This window comes from Lytechinus variegatus, chromosome 15, assembly GCF_018143015.1.
Source record: "Lytechinus variegatus isolate NC3 chromosome 15, Lvar_3.0, whole genome shotgun sequence".
NCBI classification, from domain to species: Eukaryota; Metazoa; Echinodermata; class Echinoidea; order Temnopleuroida; family Toxopneustidae; genus Lytechinus; species Lytechinus variegatus.
Genome location: NC_054754.1, coordinates 30,864,158 through 30,884,591, shown reverse-complemented (window position 1 = coordinate 30,884,591; position 20,434 = coordinate 30,864,158). Strand labels below are relative to the sequence as shown.

At 36.6% G+C, this 20,434-nt stretch overlaps 1 protein-coding gene across 1 annotated transcript in view; it reads right to left on the bottom strand.

The window, feature by feature from the left end:
- Positions 1 to 12,161, bottom strand: part of LOC121428432 — a 35,994-nt gene extending 23,833 nt beyond the window's left edge. Inside the window, exons 1-9 of the mRNA XM_041625033.1 lie at positions 12,079 to 12,161; positions 10,470 to 10,549; positions 8,869 to 9,027; positions 7,825 to 7,888; positions 6,784 to 6,873; positions 5,684 to 5,824; positions 4,703 to 4,798; positions 3,440 to 3,549; positions 2,634 to 2,736 (exon numbers count right to left, since the gene is read on the bottom strand). Coding sequence (XP_041480967.1) covers positions 2,634 to 2,736; positions 3,440 to 3,549; positions 4,703 to 4,798; positions 5,684 to 5,824; positions 6,784 to 6,873; positions 7,825 to 7,888; positions 8,869 to 9,027; positions 10,470 to 10,549; positions 12,079 to 12,145 — 910 coding nt within the window. The 5' untranslated portion in view covers positions 12,146 to 12,161. The remainder of the gene's footprint in view (positions 1 to 2,633; positions 2,737 to 3,439; positions 3,550 to 4,702; positions 4,799 to 5,683; positions 5,825 to 6,783; positions 6,874 to 7,824; positions 7,889 to 8,868; positions 9,028 to 10,469; positions 10,550 to 12,078) is intronic.
- Positions 12,162 to 20,434: the final 8,273 nt, after the last annotated feature.

The following is a 20,434-nucleotide window of genomic DNA, read 5'->3' as shown; positions in this document are numbered from 1 at the left end:
CAAGAATGTCTTTACATCATTGGTGAAAAAGATACAGGTGTTACAATCAGGTGGATATGATTTGAAGTGAATCACTGTATCCCTTGTTATACTGAGTGCTTCTTACTGGACAAACTTTATTAATAATAAACTTCTCAGATCTGATGCCATAAGAACAAACATTTCTCATGTTAAAACATTTTTTTTAAATCTAGCTCCTACCTAATTTTTTTAAACTCATAACAAAATTCTTTAATCTATTGTCTTACAACCTGCTTCTTTAATTTTTAACAAAACTAATGTTAATCTACTTCTCAAACTTCTCAAATATATTTCCATAACACTAAATTTCTCTTACAGATAACAATTTTTCATTACTAATGCCAGTAGCCGATGTATGCTCATTAAAACTTATTGTGTGTTCATGCCACTGGCTGTCTTAACCATCATCTCTCAATCATAAGTAAATTTGAATTATATTCTTCATTTTTACATATTTTGAACCAATAAAGTGACCACAATTACTACCCACTTGACATATGGATGCTGAAAGCAAAGAGTGGAATTAAAGGCTTGAGAAAGTCAAGTCCAATTTGAGCAGAACTTATATGCTCTTTGGGAGCACCCTGTGGTCTAATCCAGTGTGTAATAGAATACAGGTGTGTGTGGGTATGTACTACCCCAGTGGATCTAACGATGTCAACAAACTGTGTTCAATTACAAGAGTATGCCTTGAAAGAAGGGTTGATGCCCTCCGAACAGGTAGGAAAGAGAAAGGGTTAAAGAGACCCAGAGGAGATTGGGTGGGTGGGTGTCATAAAGGTAAATGTGAAGGGGTGAAGAGGTGTGTGATAGATGGTTATGGGTATATGGGGGGTGTGGCCTGGTAGAATGGTTGGGGTGAAAGTACGGGGTGAAGGGGTGAGGGTGTGGTATAAACAAGGAGTCCCTGGCATGAGACCCAAGATTGGATGGGTGTAATAAGGTATATAAAGCAAGGGTGAAGAAGTGTTTGATGGGTAGGGTTTGGAAGACGGGTGGGGCTGAAGGGGCGCGAGAGGGTAGTAATTAGACCCAGGGGGATTGAGTGGGCGATGTCTAGAAGTGTTTGATAGAAGACAGGCTAGTGGGTGTGGTTTCCCAGATTGGTGGTATATCATGTTCAAAGATGGCATATTACAAGGTTATATTTCCAGAATGCCTCTTGAATTTCTTAATATAATGCAGTAGAATATATATTTTGATAACTTGAAAATGATTTATGTTGCTTCTACCACACATGGCCAGACCCAAGTAGGTCAAGGAAGTAGTTATTTTCTGGATGACTGCATCAATACAATACACAATCAAAACTAGGATTAAACAAAGTAAGACACAGATAGAGATACAAAGAGAAAGAGATTTTGAAAGAGACAAAGGGTGAAAACTAGAAAAAGAAGGGGACTGTTATATGCACATCCTGGCAGGTATACAAATGAAGGAGTTAATGTCACCCACTTTTTCTTTGTAATTTATAACGTAAAATATATAATACAAACAGATACCATGTGTCATGATCTGCTATCTCGTTTGGACTAAACGATTATTGTGTCAATAAGCAAAACTTCAAAATATCTTACATCCAATTTACCAGAAATTGTCTCAGTTTAAAAACTTGTTTGACTTCTATTTACTCAAACCCACTTTTTCTATGGGTAAACTTCAATGAATTTGAATGATTAAATCATGCCACCCAAAAGTTGATCCAGACAAAATTAATAAGCAACAATTTCTAGAGACATTTTCATTTCTGCTCTTACAAAGGCTTAATGACTCTTGCACCATAATTACGCTCCCTCCTTCCACATCTTTCTGTCATGAGCATTTTTCTCATCATCCAGACAAACCTTACAGACTTCCTTCTTGACTTTTTTCTCCATACAATCTTTGCTCTTCTTTTTCCTCTCATCCCATCCACTTCAAGACCCCATGCTCTTTTCACAGGTTCAATCAATATCTTTCCTCAACACATGGCCAATCCATCTAAAACCACTTTTCTTTAATTATACCACTTTCATAACAGTTTCTTCCAAACCAAATCTTATCGTGAGCTCACTTGTGTTCATTCCATGCCACACTGTTTTCTTATCAGCGCTCTTTCTATTTTCCACAAGATTCATTCAATAAATTCAATGGAGAGTTGTGGTCCAGTGGATTACTCTGCAGACTTTGAAACAGAGGGTCGTGGGTTCAAATCCCAGCCTTCGCATAGTTTCCTTCAGCAAGAAATTAATCCACATTGTGCTGCACTCAACCCAGGTGAGGTGAATGGGTACCTGGCAGGAAATTATTTCTTGAAATGCAGAGTGCTGGAAAGCTGCTTGAGCTACAGCCAGGGTAATAATATCCAATATCCACATCTTTTGGAAACGCATAAAGACATTATTCATGTGTTATGCGCTATACTAGAAGCCTGTTGCATAAAACTTTTTACCTGAGAAAACTCTGGTAAAAACTGAAAACTAAGGTTAGTCTGATTTCCGCCATTGACTTTAGCACAGGGCAAAAACTCCGGTAAAAACAACCTCAGTTTTCTCAGGTAAAAAGTTTTATGCAACGGGCCCAAGAACTGACTATTATTATTAATACAATTTAAAAGTACACTGATCACTTACCAACCAAACGTTCAGGATTGCATGTAGGAGTGTATGAGAGTCTAGTATCATTGGGCAGTATGTCTTCTAGAATAATATCAAGGTTGACAGTATTGACCAAGTTCTGCAAAATTAAACAAAATTAATGAAAAGATTAAATAGTAACAAGCTGCAAGTGATAAATAAAACAGTACCACATATGTAACTTTAAATCATAGTCTACAGCATTCTACTCCATCAATTGTTTTCCAGAATGCTTTTTCTAATGTCAATGCTGGTGAGGTGAACCGAGTTCTGCACACAAACAAACATGAATGAATCATTAACATTTCTGTTAATTTGGTCAATATATTGTATACCAAAGTATTTGTCATTTGCTCTTAACATCAAAGGAGAAATGATATTTCTTGCCTTAATACATTTGACCTTTAAATTTTTAGAGACATCTAATCTCTCTATAAATGTATGTGCTACTGATTGACAAGTTTGCATGTAGCTTTATAGGAGTTAAAAGTTCAATTCATTTTATCAGTTTATGTCTAGCAGTTTATCTCATAAATAGTCGAGTACAGTAACAAAGAATAGAAATAAAAAGACACGCTCCTTCATTTGAAGCAGTAGCAGAAATAACCAGCTCAGATCCATTTGATTCAGATGCATACAGTGGTGCTCAAAAGTTAGTAAATCCCACCAGAAAAAATGAACACATTTTAAGTGTTCAAGATATTTCATTGTGAAGCCAGGTGATATCATATTGCAGTCAATAAAAAGTTTGTGGTGTGGTTCACTAACTTTTAAAGCACAACGCTGTCCATTTTATATCACACCTTATTCAAGCCTTGCCCTTTCAGATGAATGGTAAAGATGGCTTCCGATGTCAGGATAATGAGATGCTCTGAAGTCAGCTTCAAGTCAATCAAGCTTCCAAGTTCACAATCTACAGGTTATAAAATATATAAGGATATAAAACAGAAAAATAGCAAACAGCAGCATAATACTGGTCAATCATAAAAGTTTAACACATATATGAAAATTTCTATTTTTTTTTAATTCACAAATTTGTTATATGCACAACATGGATGATATATATGCAAATGAGAGAGCCGATGGTGTCACAGTTTCACTAGCTACTTTGTCTTATTTGTCTTCCTCTTCAGGTAATAGTATACAAATAATGTACGTAAGCGCGTGCATGCAGGGCCAAATAATGAACTATGTGCGAGAAGAGCCAATGGATATACCGCACCGAGGTCCGCAGGACCGAGTGTGGTATATCCATTTGGCGAGTCAAGCACAGAGTACATTATTTAGGTCCTCTATGCACAAGAATGTGTGCATTGTTTGTTTTATACAACCTCCCATGTTACTGAGTTGCCCCAAATGCTATATTTTATCTAAATTCTCGATAATTCTTGATAATTCCAGACATCGCACTATCCTGCACTCTGACGTCAGAGTGCAGGATAGTACTTTCGGGATGACGTCAGAGTGCAGGATGCAATAGTGCAATTCGCTGAATATCTTGTGATTCGAATTGGACCAATCAGATTACAGAACATTCTTGGGAGTTGTATAATACAGACCACTGTCTGGTGCATTGTCACACTGGTAAAGTGCAGTGTGCAGGTATGTATAAGATCTGATGTACGATTACATGTACTTACAGTGTGCAAGTATTTTGCAAAAATTATACTAGGGCACTTTTACTTGAATCACAAAAGGTTACAATGGTAAACTCCACATGTTCAGGAAGGAATCATACTTTAATGAAGAAAAAATTGAAATATTCGTTATTTCAGATAACTTTATAAATCTCAATGAATGAAACCCCTCCTGACCCATTAATACAATAATATTTTGATTCATTGATTGATTAATCTATTTATATATGCATTCACATCAGAGATGAGTTTACATAATTATACAGGTATTACAGAACAAATCAATAATACAATTGTTGCAATACAAGCAATGAAAATAAATAAATACTAAAATGTTTTATTCATTGAACAGATTAATCATTTAAAGGATTGCAGGACACCACCACCATGAGCAATTAAGCTTGATGATGGCAGTCTTGGTGTGAGTACCTTGAGATGAAAAATTTCCACATAGAATATCAGTCAGATCAAACCAATCTACACTGTCTGGTTGTAGACCTTTATATGATAGTCCCATGTGTACATCTATCAGGATAAAATCAAGAGAAAATAACACTTCAATATCGTGTTGCTTCTAGTGATGTACGATTTGAAGAAAAACTCCCTAAATACACAATTGACTTAATGTCTTACATGGCTAGAATTCATCAAATAAGATACAAGATGTAACAGAACACACATAGCAACTTATCCTTAGGTATGGCCAGGTATCATTTTTACAGTGACTCAGACTTTTAATATTTCAAAATACTTTCCATGGATATCAAAATATCAGCCATCCAGAGTGGTCTTTAAACACTACAGATCATGTATATCACCATATTTACGTAACAATTAGAACCACTTTTCTATGTTCAAATAAGACAAGGATACCACAACATTGTTAGGAACACTGAAATTTATTACAGAATTATATAGTTAAATGTAAAATAGCTAAAATTTGTATCCTTTAGAAATTACGTCCCATGGATAATACAGTATGGGACATTAAGACAACTTTACTTTTTCACTGGGACTCTCTATTTTCAGGTATCAGAAAGGATTGTTTAAAGTTGTAATAGATAGCATGATCCTGATTTTTTAGAGGAAAGAAGTAATGTCAAAAGATGGCGCTCTGCATATTCAGGAATCAGGCAGGATCTATTAAATAAGAGGTAACCAGCATGTCCTTCCATCGTAATTGAGACTATATTGGAATAAAATGGACATTCAAAAACACATAGGCCTAGTAAACACCTAGGAAGGGGAAGAGGAGGGGAGGGGAGGGAGGTGGAGGACTAGAAGCAGCTAGTAGTCACAGACTTTGTTTTAAGTATTACAACTTTTAAGCACAATGCTGATCCTAGCAGATCTTGAATTAAATCCTATTTCACCATCAAACTTAGAGAGATCCAATATTTCAAAACTTACTAGAGTCATCTGATATGGTTGCCATGACAACAACATCAGGAGAACAAGGACTTTGAGATGAAACCAGTCTACTGTAAGATGATGTAGCTATACTGGTGGTAGGAATACTAGATGTAGCATCACATAGACTTTGGATTGGTTCTGTAAGTTCAGTTCAGAATGAAAATTGAATTATTTTCTTTAAATTTTTTAAATTGTTAGAGAAATACAAACAATTAACTTCAGAAATATCAAAAAGGACAATTATGTGGCAAGCATCAATGAAATTTAAGAATAAACAAATAACTTCAGAAAATCTAAAGGGACATTTTGTGGAAATAGCTAATATACCTTGTCTGTTTATTGCAACAAGAGTACATAAAAACTCTTGATTAAGGTTTGTATAAATGGAGCTTGAATTATAGATCTAGAAATGTGCTAATATTGATCATTGCATTGTCAAATTCCAATGATCACTTTCAGTATTATAGACCATTTTTGTGACCTTTGTTTTCAAGAAGAATTCACATGAAAAATGAAATAGACATATAGTATATTAATTCAAATTTTATGCATACTTTTTAAAGGTTTATTCTTAAAAAACCTGTATACTTATCAGTTGCTTGCCAGATATGGTTACTAATAATGTATGCAAATAGGATTCAAAGTGATGAATTTCCATAATAATAATAATAATCCGCTTTTATATAGCGCTTAATCCATCGGAACGACGTGTCTAAGCGCTTTACAGATATTTTATTACCCCTGTCATCGGATTCAGTCATTCCCGCACACAATGTGTACACATCCTCCACTCCCTGGGGAGTATTCCAGTCAGTCACCTGTGAGGCGCACACAGTACTGGACAAGCTACAATGACTTTCACATCTTACCAGGTACCCATTTAGCACCTGGGTCGAGAGTGGCAAAGTGTGGATTAACGCCTTGCCAGAGGACGCCAGACCGCGGTGGGATTCGAACACAAGACCCTCTGTTTACAAGGCGAGAGTCAGAACCACTACACCACAGCTCCTCCACACCATGCTTGTGGTTGATTGCATACATCACAAATCTTTGTAAGATGGGATCCAGTGTAATATAATTCTGATATTTGTAATTACCTGTTTGTGGGTCCACAATACTGACAGTTTTCCTGAGTAATCCGGTATGCACATCCATTTCAACAATTCCATACCATTCTCCGATATTCACTGGAAAAAATGGCAAAGAGTGCATGATATGTACAGATTAAGAGTGTGGAATCAAAGCGACAGTCATTTTTTGTAAACCGGGTCCCGACAAAAACTGCTCCAATCATTAACAGAAGAACCATTTACAATATAAATGAAAAATGTTAACTGGCTTGTATCTAATAAACTTCCATATTTGTGCTGAAAATTTCACAAGATATTTAATATCAGACCAATTAAACTTCCCTATTTGTGCTGAAAATTTCTCATATTTATTTTCAAACCTTAAATGAAGGAAATTTGACCAAGGAATGACAATTTGAGTGCAACATATTTCATTTTTTTTGTTCAAATTATCTGCCTCTTACATTCCATGGTAAAGTGTTGAATTGTGTAAAAAAAAAACTTCCTCAAAATAAAATGGAAAAGCTGCTCATAATGCACCTAAAAATGATGTCTTTAACATAATTCCCCGCACACAGAACAAAATATATGAAAAAATGCAGCAGCTCAGTTTCAGCTTTTATCATAATCTAATACAAAGAACAAGCTATTGCAGTGAACTATTTTTCTCTGATATTCTTTGATTCCTAAAATACAATGAAAAGGAAATTATCATGAATTAAGTCACCAGTCCATTCACTGCCATTATTTTATCAACAGTGCTGTTGACATGAACTGACAACCCTCCACTTCCATTGACTTTGTACACAACAAAAATACATTACACACATAAATAAAGCTTCAAAACATTTTTTTCATCATTCTACAAAGTGGAAGTTGATTTTATTTCTTACCGGGGGGCCGTTTCATAGAGCTGTTCGTAAGTTAAGAGTGACTTTAAGAACGACTGGTGAACCTTTCTTACGCGCTAAACCATCGCCTATGGTGTATACCATTTACCAAAAGAAAGGATCACCAGTCGTTCTTAAAGTCGTTCTTATCTTACGAACAGCTTTATGAAACACCCACCTGAACCTGTACAAGTGAAGACACTACAATGAAGATGCATCACCCAGTAACCTTCTTCAGGCCTCTACAGTACAAGAGAGAAAAAGGAATCAAAATGAATGAATGTTGAATGTATTTCAACATAAATCAGAGAAGAATTACTTCGTTTTCAGGGATCGCCAAGCATACATGAAAATAGGTTTGTCTCGATTTGGTCTACTGTAGATGGTCTAAGTCTCAGGTAATCTACCATCAATCGTAGCAAAACCAACTTGACCTTTTATTGATTTGTTCAACTGCCACTTGGTCCATAATCACTTGGTCTAATACTCATTTGGGCTGACATTTAGTCTAATATTCATTATAAATGTCATATATTTATCATATTTACAACTGTGAAACAGAAATAAATAAATCAACTCAAATGAATGCTCAGGAGGTCTAATTTCCACTTCACCTACTAACTGATTTCACATTTTATTATTTGTAAATCTTGTTCATTACAAAGTTCCGATCATAAAGACCAAGTCATGTTAGACCAAGTAAATATCAAACAAAATGGGTTAACCCTCATAGGAAATTGAATATATGGTAGAAAGTGAAAATTAGGCCTAATGGATAGTAGAGAAACTAGGATTAGGCGGATAAGACAAAATGGAAAAAGACAAAGTGGGTGTAGACCAATTAGTAATTTATCATATAATATGTGCACAAAAATGGTGTAATGGCGTTTGCCTGCCTTTAAAGTCAGTAAATGTATGGAACATAGACATGGGTACACCAGCTGAAAATATTAATTGGTCCAAATATTTGAATTTAGTGGTAGCCTTGCAACTGGGAAAAGACCCCCCCATACACTAGTTATTGAATACAAACTTTGAAATGATAAACAAGGAGAATGCTTCTATATGGGTAACTGTTACTTTACATTAATGAGAAAAATGTATGAAGTTTGATCTATACGGTACCGGTAATTAAATCTAAGTGAAAGAAATTTATAAGACTACTTGCTTGTGATAAAACCTTATAAAATCTACTTACAATTTTTTTTTCAGATATACTTACCCATGAATCTGTTCCAAAGGAGAATGTTTCAGACCAAGTACTATTGATGATTGTAAGACTAGGAATCAGTCCTAACGACACAAACGTATGACCCAATGCTCGATTAGTCTCAGATCCAGACTCATCTGGGATATCTGTACTGATTTCATAGTAAACCACCTGAAATTTTAGATAAGAATAATCAATATTATGATTTGAAGGTAGATAATTCAAACAAAATTTTTAACACATCAATTTATCCTAGTTATAATTTAGAGAATACAAAATGAATTTATCATGACAAACAAAAAGACATAAATGTATAGAAAAAATTCAAAGCATGAGTGGGTTTTTAAATTTTTGCCTCTACAAAGGTTAACTATAACAAGAACAAAGTCTTCCCATAAGACTAACATATCATCTGATGAATGCTATGTAATCAAGCTAAAATGAACAACTGGGCAGAATTACAAACCTAATTTAAGAATAATACAGTTAATTCTCTTTCAGTTAATTACAGTCTCCTAATTCATAAAGATTTGGAGAGATCTGATTATTGACCTTGTTACAAAATCCCTACATGAAATCATATAATTACAATATCTATGTACATGAGTGCAACATTTGAAGATGGTTTTCAGCTAGACAGAGCAAATACGTTCTTGTGACCTTTGACCTTGTGATTCAAAATCTGATCAAATAGATTGTATTCCTTATACATCAGAGCCAAGCTTGAATTTGATCAATAAAAAAATGTAGAAAAAAAAGAAAAGTAGAACAGAGGAACGAATGGACAGGAGAAAAACTGTACCCATTAACAGCACTGTACATATGATGGATTAATGAATTGATACAAGTAAATCAATAATGAAATGAATCAGTAGAATGATAATCAAGATAATGTTACTTGTATTAAATCAATGAAAAAAATTAAAATAAAAGTAATGCAAGAGATGTACTATTAAAGAATACTAATTGAATTAAAGTATGTTACCATCTACTCTAGATAGCAGTACAGTGTTCCATTTCACAAAGACTTGTTATATCTAAAACTCACAATTTCTATGACAAGATTATAACCAGCCAATCAAATTAAATGATTTCAGTAGCTTTAAACTGTTTTTACACATTTGTTACTCTAACAAGTTATATGAAATGAGCCCCAGGTGCTGACAGTCTGAACTCTCAATATTCATTTTGAGAAAAGTAATGCATAATCAGTTTCTGACGGGTACATTCACTTTTTTAATGAATGGCTTTGCTGGGTAGCAAATTATTTAATCATCATATTTCTTGAAGTCAATTGCCTTCTTTTTTCCTTCAAAAACAAATCCATGGTATGGATTTCCTCTATTCAACTACTGCCTTACAAGTGTGACAGTCATCCATTATCATTGCAACAAATTCTCCGGGTATCATGTAACAGTACTTCTTACTTGAGTAGTTTTTTTTTCTGAAACATTGAAAGAACTGTTTCTATAATCCTGATAAAATTGGTTTAATTTCTGTTTGCAGATATGTGATATTTACACTTGATTATATTTTCATGTGCCATCAAGCGCAAAATAGAGATCAATCACTAAGTTTTGTGTTACAGGCCTCAATACGGCAAATCAACTTACCAATTCCTGATCTTGAATGATAAGGGGTCCACTCAGAGTCTTATTGGCAGTCCAATGACTTCCAACATTTATACTGAGACCTGAAGATGGGTAAAAAATGAATATTAAAATCTAGCAGGTTAATTTAGACAAGAACTCAATCATTTTTCTCTCTTTGTATTGAAGTGTAACAATGTCGACTTTATAATGTGTTGTATAAAATGTGTTCTTTTGACTGTTTTATTTATACTGTATATGTATTGTGCAGTGTCCTGGGTGACAACAGTGTCTAAATCATTGAACAGACTACCCTGGGTAAAGAAGACTAATGAAATAATAAAAATAAAACAGGTACATTTAGATCTAGTTCTACATAGACCTAAAGTACAAATTAATGCTGACTCCCCTAAAAAAACAGTTGGCCTACGTTGTTCAGCCCTGGGGCTATTGCAGAAAGAGTTGCGAGAAACACAAGTAAAAATATCAAATGCCTGACTTTAATGAAATACTTTTCTTTACAAACTTTTCTTACAACTAGATCTATAGGAAAGGGTCAAAGCTGAAGCAATACCAAAGAAGAAGTGAAGAGATATCTTCAAAATTGTGTCAAGGGGGGGGGGGTTAGGATAAAATAATATACCCCCCCAAAAAAAAATGCTCAAAAGCCCTGGAAAATAAAAGGAGCCCCAGATACAGTTTAAAAGTTATACTCAATGTTGCAGATTGAGGCAGTAGGTTGTGAAATGATGCACCCAATTTTTTCTTTTGTCCTTTTTCTTCAAATTTTTGCCTGTAAAAGGGGGAGGGGGACACTCTGACCCTATACAGTTCCACTGAATGGTAGATATCCATGAGAATCATCCTGAAAAAAACAGAGGATTCAAGGGCAGCTAGGCCACTGCCTGGGACACACAAATTTGTGCAGGTTTTTTATGATTTGCACATCATACAACGATTTTGTTAATGTAAAATAATTGATGACCTAGGCTAAACCCCCGGGCCTAAACCAAGATAATTTTCATTTTAATACCTTGAAAATTAGTGGGGTCGAAGTTTCATGAACCATTTTCTTCTCGGGATAATTCACTTCCTCATGTTGACATAGCTAATAATTATTCAAAGGTATTGGCTAATTATTTAAAGGTAGACCTACTAATTAGAAATCAGCATACCGTACCTACATGTCCCCAATAATGTGGAGAGCCTCACTTAAGTTACAGAATCTACAAAAAAAGTTCAATGTTAGGGCCTAGAACTTAGTAACACCAATACAAAGAGCCTGAGATGTCTGAAGCCAGCATTTGTTTGTTAGCTTTCTTTATCAATATCATACTGGTTAGATCTAAAATACTCCGTGACACTATGCTACCGTCACGTCACTGAGGCTGGGCTCCAGCCGGGCTGCAATTATAAGATGAAACGTCAACACGCGCGGTTTAACGTTAACCAACCGGGGAAAGATCGGGGATAGCGAGATAACTTAGCCGTACCGTAACCTTCCGGTATCCGCTCGCTGCAGTGGCAACAATGTCAATGAGACAACTGGGTTTTTAAAAATGGGATTCTAAACAATGTTAAGTTACAAAAAGTGCATTTATTATTCGACATGATGAAATATCATAATATTCACCTAAAATAACATCAAATGCAAAGTTAGAGCTGAGAACGAAAAGAAACAGGAGTCGGCCACCCATCATCGTTCAAGCCTCAAGGATCTTCTTCACTTTAGGAACTTATGCCACTATCGATCCTAATTCCGCGCCGAGCTAGCCCGGGACATGTGTTTCCACAGCTCAAAAATAAATTTCCCGAAACTGAATCCCAAATTTCCTGAAATTCATAAATATTTCCTGGAATTTTCAAGTTTGATTTTAAACGAAAATCGGGCAATAACAGAGCGAGAATAAATTCGGCCTAGGTGGCCCTAATTAAGGATTTTAGCATTTTTCTGTTCACGCCATCTTTAAAAAAAATGAACAAGATTACAAATGCGAGCGCGGAGCGCGAGCGGAAAATTTTGAGCTACGTATGGCTGTAAAACATTATTAAAATGTCACCTGAATATAATGGATATTGATAGCTTCTACGTTTAATTGTTGTTTAATTGTAATTTTCGGATTTCCAGAAATTTCCTTGAATATTTTCATTTCCCGAACCTTTCCTGGAAAAAGTCAAAATTTCCTGAAATTTCCCGAATTTCGGGAAGAGTGGAAACACTGGGCCCGGCCCCGGGATCGATCCGGGAGAATTCGGATCATATATCAGGGCGGGGGCAAGGGAAGGGGGAGGGGGGCTGGATCGAGGGGTATGGTATCAATGGCGTAACAGGCGGGGGGGGCAGGGGGCAAGCTGCCCCCCCCCTGGCGGATTTCACCGGGAAAATAAAAAACGGGGAAAAATAAGAGGCCAGAGAAAGAAGGGAAAGGGGAAGGAAAGGGGGAAAAGGAAAGAAAAAAGGGAAAAGTGGAAAGAAAACAAAGAAAATATATATTTTTAAATGGAAAAGGAAAGCGGGGAAAAGAACAAAAGAAGAACATTTGAGAAAGAACAAATCATTCCGAAATAGACCTATGTAGTGCAATAGCATGATGGGAAACACATTAAAAGATGCCAAAATGGCAAACAATAGCGGGAAATGAAGGTAGAATGGAATTAGTCATAAAAGCTAAATTGGAAAACAAAGAAAAGGGACAAGAAATAAGAACTTAATAACACGACCGGACTGCCGATGATTGAAATTAAAGAGCGGGAAGAAAGATGGACTGCATACAACATTGTGCTATTAGCTTGCTAAATTTTATGCAAATATACCGAGGCTTTGCCCCAGCGACCCCAAGCAGTATAGGGGCTCTTCATCTATGACCTTCAAATTTCTCTATTACGCCCCCCCCCCCTGTAGGGACCCTTCCTACATTAAGCTTTACGTTCAATCACTGGCGTACAGGCGGGGGGGTCTTGCTCAACACCGGCCCAAGAGGAAATTAAAGAAATTATTTGAGACAACGTATAATGAAATGAATGGAAGCAATGAAATGTGTTATTTGCTGAATATAATGGAAAAATCTTTCACTCACAATTAGAATTTAATTTCAATAGGCAATTTTTTTCCCCACATTGTATGTTTTGCCCCCTCAAAATACTTGGTTCAACTGGGTTGAATAGATGTGTTGTGTAAAAGCTATATTCTGTATACCCGCGATTTGATTAAATAGCGGCAATCTGTGAGGTCCAAATGGCTTTGATATCAAGAAATTACGGGGGCTCCGACCCAGACCCCAACCGCATAGCACTGCCGTATATGAGTACGGAAGGGTTGGGCGATGGTCCCCAAAAGTTCTACCAAGTAAAAAAGGAGGAAAGAAAAGCATAGGAAAAGTGTAGGATATGATTTTATTTACTGAATATAATGTCAAAAAATATCTCAAAGCTAGATTTTCATGAAATGGTGATTTTTTTTTCTCGCTTCGCTCGCTCGGGACTTATATAAGGCAGCTTTTTAGCACATGCGCCATACTAGCTGCGCCCCTCGATTTTTGTTTTGTTTACTCTGCACGCTACTGCCGCAAATAATCCTGTTCACAGTGGCGTACAGGTAAGAAAAAAGGATGTAAAGAGAGAAGAGTGAAATATATTCTCTGGATATCATGTAAAAATCTATCACAAAATTGGATTTTTGTATTGAAAAATGTCAAAATTTTTGCTCGCTCGCAACTTTTTTTTAAAGATAAATTTTGCCTGATACGCAATGTCTTGCCCTCTCAAAATCATCGCCTAATTACATCATTACGCCTGTTCATAGCATGATATGACCGGGAAATTTTTGGCTCTTGCCCCCCACCCCTGGCCACCGACCCCTGTTACGCCGCTGTACGGTATATCAGTCACTGCCGAAATATATAGACCCTCTATCTTATATTAAATGACTCAGCCCCTCATTAAGAGTGTTTATAATTTGTTCAAGTTTTTTCTTTGGTTGTTAATTGTTGTCATATTCTTCCAACGGCGGCGAAACAGGGGCAGGGTAAGGGGGGGCATTTTTTTGATAGAAACTATATTTTTTTTAAATCATCAAATTATCAATATGTAAATGGGTCGATTCATCTCATTGCCGTGAAAGAGTTTGGTCTAATTTTACATTCTATATCCCCTATTTTTCACGAGGTTGCCCAGCAAGTTCCGGTCCCGTGCTCAATTTTACAAAAAATTGGCTATGTGGCAAACTCCTACTTTTGGCTTTATTGCAAACGTTAAATCAGCTGCACCATGAGAATGAAAATGAATCCATTTGTCAATTGTATGATACCAATGCCTTTAGAATATGCATGGTAACTTAGATATAAACCAATCAAAACGTCCTTTAAAATCAATGGTGAGAGGGAGAGGAGGGTGTCACAGCCTGGCATCTTTGTACGTAGAATGGACCTTAAATCAATGCCGTGGAAAACAAAAAACCGTCGGACAGCAATATTCCCCACCGCATTGTTATCATTAAAGTCTAATAAATAAATTTTGTTCAGAAATTCGATGTTACATCATCTCTAAATATATACAGTGCGTATCAAAAAAAAGTTTACACTTAGAAAAAATCCTGTAAAATTATACAATTGTAATATTCTGAAGATTTTTCCCCATTTTAACATTGGTACAGATCCATTTAAGCAAATGACGATATAACTGTCGAAAAATATTTCCGCTTGAGTGAGCACCACTTACTTTTGAAAAGTTAGTGAAAAATGATTTGCGCAGAACTTTGAAATAGTTATGGGGATAAAAGTAGACCTTAATCATGAAGAACACGTTTGATTTAACTAGTAAAATTGGTTTGATGATATCTGTTACGTTTATAACTTGTTTCTTTGCCTAAAACACTTCGAAGAGTGCATTGCGCCCCACCCCACTCCCCCACACACCGAGGCCATCGTGACGATATTTGCTTTACACTGAGCTGTGATTTACATGAAATGGCTTAGGCTTGATTTTCATTTTGTTAATCACTGTCAAGCTTGGAAAAAGTGTGGAGAAACAAGTATTAATGAAAAATGAAATGTAAACCCACTTAAAATAATAAAAACTTAGTGAAAAAATGCTGGAGATGTCTGATATAAACTTTTGTTCAGATTTAGTTATGTCCTCAGATCCAGCTGGCACAAAAAGGGTAAAGGTTGTGTTGAAATTTCAATTTGGGTGGCAAAATTGTTACAGAATGCTTGAATGTATCTGTTGTATTTCAATTGACTAAACGTGCAAGGGAAGTGTATGAGAAATGTTGCGCAAAGTAAATTTGATTTCACCCATTTCCCTTGACAAAGCATGAAAACAAGCATTTCTGCGCAAACAGATTTCTGCGAGCTTTACAAAAATGGGCAGTGCTCACTCAAGTGTAACATTCTGTCAAAACTTTAACTTTCATTGGAAAGATGAGACCCAAACCTACGATTACATGTGAAAAAAATACCCACATGTTGTATATTTTTTAATTCCCAGGGCTCTTTCAAAGTGTAAACTTTTTTTTGATACGCACTGTATAGATCATTCATTATCTGTCCTTTTTGCAATCATTTGTGTTATTTCCCCTTTTTGCATGATATATTATTAGTAGGCCTATATATCTCTATGCCCTTTGGATTTTGTGGCTTGTAACAGGGGCGGATCCTGGATTTTCCAAAAGGGGGTGGGTACATTTTCCCGAGAAATTTGACTAGCAAAAAAAAGAAAGGTTTTTATTAAAGAATAAGGGTATTTCGTCCACGATAAACATTTAATTGTGCCTCTCAAGGCGGGGGGGGGGGAGCCGGCTGTGCCCCCCCCCCTGGATCCGCAGGTGAGTGGGTGGATGACCTATGCCAATAATAGGTATTTTTCTTCCTTATCTTGTTCTTTTTTATTTTACATAATTGTAATTTATATCGTTTTGGGGAAGGGAAAAAAACATGGTATTGACCATGAGATACAGACACGTATTAATGCGAGCGCGGGGCGCGAGCTGAATTTTTTTTAGTATACTGACCTTAAAACAGGAAAAGCGTACACTGTTTAGCGAGCTGAAAGTTCTTTACATTCTGACCTGAAAGTTTGATATTCTACGCATTTTTGGTACCAATGATGATTGGTATCTAAAAGAACAATAAATGCGAGCTGAAAATTTTGATTTCGATCTGAAAAAACTGACAGCTTAATAGACGTTTTTGATAAAGAACAAGATGTATATCGAACAAAAGATTATTGCAAATCGAAGCGAGAGTTCTTTTGAGGTTTAGAACTGAAAACGGGACATTGTATTCACCTATTTAATCACGAAAAGTATGGGTTTTTGCTACAGAAATTATGCGAGCGCGAAGCGCAAGCTAAAAAAATTATATTCCAATCTGACAAGCGGACATTTTGAACACGATTTGAAAAAAAGAACGAGTGGTGTATCTCAATCTCTCTTGCTTAACATTACAATCTTATTTTAATTTGCACATCCGAAATTATCGGGGGGGGGGGGCAAAACGATATGTTTGCCCCCTCTAACCATTGGTGGGGCGATCGCTGCCCCCCAGGATCGACGCCTCTGTTGACCACGGTCTATAGTTATAAAAGTGGAGCAAAAACGAGTTGGTGTTCCGATGATGGTTTGTCAGATGGATGATACAATTCAGTAAAATTGTAAACATCCAATTTAGCAGTAAAGCCCATTTCCATAATTATTCAAAAGAAGTAAAAAACAACAACTACGAAAAACACTGTCCATATCCTATAAGTGATTGCATAATGATATTAATGATTTTGAATTCTTAAACGTTCGCAAGGAAGGTACCGGTGCGAATTTGAAAACACTTCTTCAGCTATTTTAATTTGATCGTTCTTTATACATGTTTAAATTAGATAACCATGAAATAGCGAGCCAATAGAATTAAATTGAATCAAGTATCTGGCTATTTGAATGCTGATCTCATAGGCCATTCAAATTGGTTGCAAATTGAATTATTACATCATTAAATCGGTTGAAATTTTGACGAAATTGGACGGTAAAACCTATGTTTAATGCTAAAATTTCATCAAAATCGTTCGTTTAAATAAGGAAATTACGATATTTTAAAGTTATCTTTCACAAAACATAGATATGCACAATTCGGTGACATGCAAATGAGACAGTCTATGATACCCTTCATTCACTATTTCTTTTGTTTTTATATTGTTTGAATTATGCAATGTTTAATTTTGTTTACATATATGAAAAAAACTTGACTGGACCGTAATAGTAAGCCTATCAAATAATGCTAATTCCACATGTTCAGGGAGGAATTAATCGTTGTTTCAATTGACAATGATGAGAAAATTAGAGTATTTCATATTATAATAAAATACAGAAGAAATAGTGAGTAGATGATGTCATCAGTCTCCTCATTTGCATAGACCAAGAAGTGCATACAACTGATTTGTGAAATAAAGCAAAGCTTAAAACTGTCACAACTTTCTTATTTTACATCCGATTTTGATGAAATTTGTTGTGTTATTCTTGTTGGATTTTCCTCTTTTTATTCAAATCAATTTTTTGTTGGGGTGGACTTGTCCTTTAAGCGAGTAGCTTTTTTTTAATCATGCCATGCATCATGCATGTAGCTCATAAAAAAATAATGCGAGCGCGGAGAGCGAGCAGAAATAGTTTTCATATTGACCTGGAATAGAAACAAGACTTTTAAACATGTATAAAAATGATGAATAGAACACGTACTGAATTATAAAAATGTATAGGCCTAATGCAAGCGCCAAGTATATTCACAGGACAGCATTTTCCAGACGACTAAATAATCTTGCAAATACTAAAAAAAAAAAAAGATTTTTCACTAGACGTTCCCCAGATAGCAAAATATCTTGGCAACATAATGGGCTCAACATGGGTCTTTGCTGGGACCCATGACATCCACACATGGGTTAGTATTTGATAGCTCCACAATAACGGGGCCCAGATATATCGTGCCCATTAAGGGCCTATCTAGGTTATATCTGGGCCCATATGTACCAGATAAATCGTGAAAATCAAGCGTACGATTGATCGTTAATTGTTTACCGGGACAAGACCGACCAAAATGTTTAATGTTGAACCATGGGTGGATGCAAAATTTTCCAAAAGAGGGGGATGGGGCACATTTACCGAGGAAAAGTTTGACAAGCCCCCCCCCAAAAAAAGGTCTTCACTTTCAAAGTGGGGGGGGGCACAATTCTATTTTAATTTTTTTTTTACATTAAAAATTTTAATTGTGCCTCTCAAAAAGGAGGGGGGGGGGCACGGGCTGGCTCCCCCCTCGATCTGCCAGTAGTTATGACATACCATCGGTCGTGTTAGGAGAAAGGTTTAATGTTGTGACTGGAGAGAATCAAAGCCCGTAATCAAAGACATGTTCGAATGGCCGCGGATCGAGCGACAGTTGAACCCGGGGGGGGGGTCTCAGATTCGGAAACGGTAGGGGTGTGTTGCCCCTGAAACCCGAAGTTTTATAAAAACACGAGTTGCTCGAGGGGTTCATAAACTAGAATGGTCCCCTGCACATGTGGGGGGTACATGGGAACTGGGATATGATATGAAATAGGGATGGGTCTTCGGAGAACTGACGCTTTTAATGAGGGGCTCAGGGACGGGGAGAATGGGTTGGTCAATGGAAAAGTGTAAAATAATGATATGCTTGGGAACTGCTGACAACGGGCCGTAAAGGGGGTCCTTATAATTAGGGGCCACACTTGCCCGTACTGTCATTATAGGCATTATACATGAGTATACCCCCCCGCACTTTAAGTGAACACCAAAGCCTGGGGCTGAGGCAGCTCACTGGTGGAAATACCGGGGGTGGGGTGGATAGGCCTATTCCCCTCCCCAATTTAAGGAGAAGGGGATATGGCCTATACAATCACTCTCCCCCTTCCAAGACGGATACAAAACTTTTCTAATCATTAAGATTCATCTTTAAATGCTGTTGGGGTGCTTATAGATTTGCCCAACTTTGCTTTATAACCCCCCCCCCCCCCCGATATCTCGCGGTCGCCTCGTTTCCGCGCCTAGTTTTTTTTTTTTCATGTAGGCCTATCTTTGAATTTGGGCGTGCCTTATTCCTATATAGGCCTACGTTTGGCTTTACATCAAAGGCTATATCCGCTGCACCATTAAAGTGAGTCATATTATTGTATGAATGAATTGTGTTTATAGTCGTGGGGGCATGTTTGCCTACTATGTGGGGAAGTTCCAAAAAAATCAAGATCAAGAAAAAAAAAGAGACAAAGTAAAAACAAAACAAAAAAGACCCCAAAAGTGGAAAGTTGAAATATGATAACATTTGGTGATCATTCTATAAAAATCTATCACAAAATATTAGATTTTTGTATGAAAATTAATAAAAGTAAAAAAATCTGCTTGCTCTCTTTGCTCACTCGCAGATTTCTTTAAATGTTGCCCCATACATATTGTCATAGGCTTACACTATGTCCAGGGCCCTCAAAATGCAGGACTTACTGCGACACTGACTGTTGACATTGACCAAAATCGATGCCGTTTAAACCAAGCACCATCCCAGCCACTAGCGTACGGGGGGGGGGCAGTCTGCCCCCCCCCCCTGACGAGTCACAACCCATGCAAAGGACGTATTCTTGCCCCCCCCCCCCTGACGAGCTTGAAGACCCCCTTTTTTTTGCTTGTCAAATTTTTCGGCGGACGGTTTTGCCCCCCCCCCTGTTGAAAATCCTAGGTACGCCACTGATCCCAGCACCCCTCAGTGCTTCCAAGAGCCATGCATAATTCAACTTATATAGGGCCCCCTTATTCCTGATAATAATAATAATAATAATAATCTTGATTTTTTTTTCTCATCAGTATAGTATGGGAAAATGGGTTTTCATAAAATACTTTTCGACTGTTAATAGGCTAATCTAAATTTTCTCGTTTTCTTTAAAAGGAAACACAGTTTAGGCCCTTTAGGACACCATTCAGTCTTCAAAATATATTGAAATTTGCT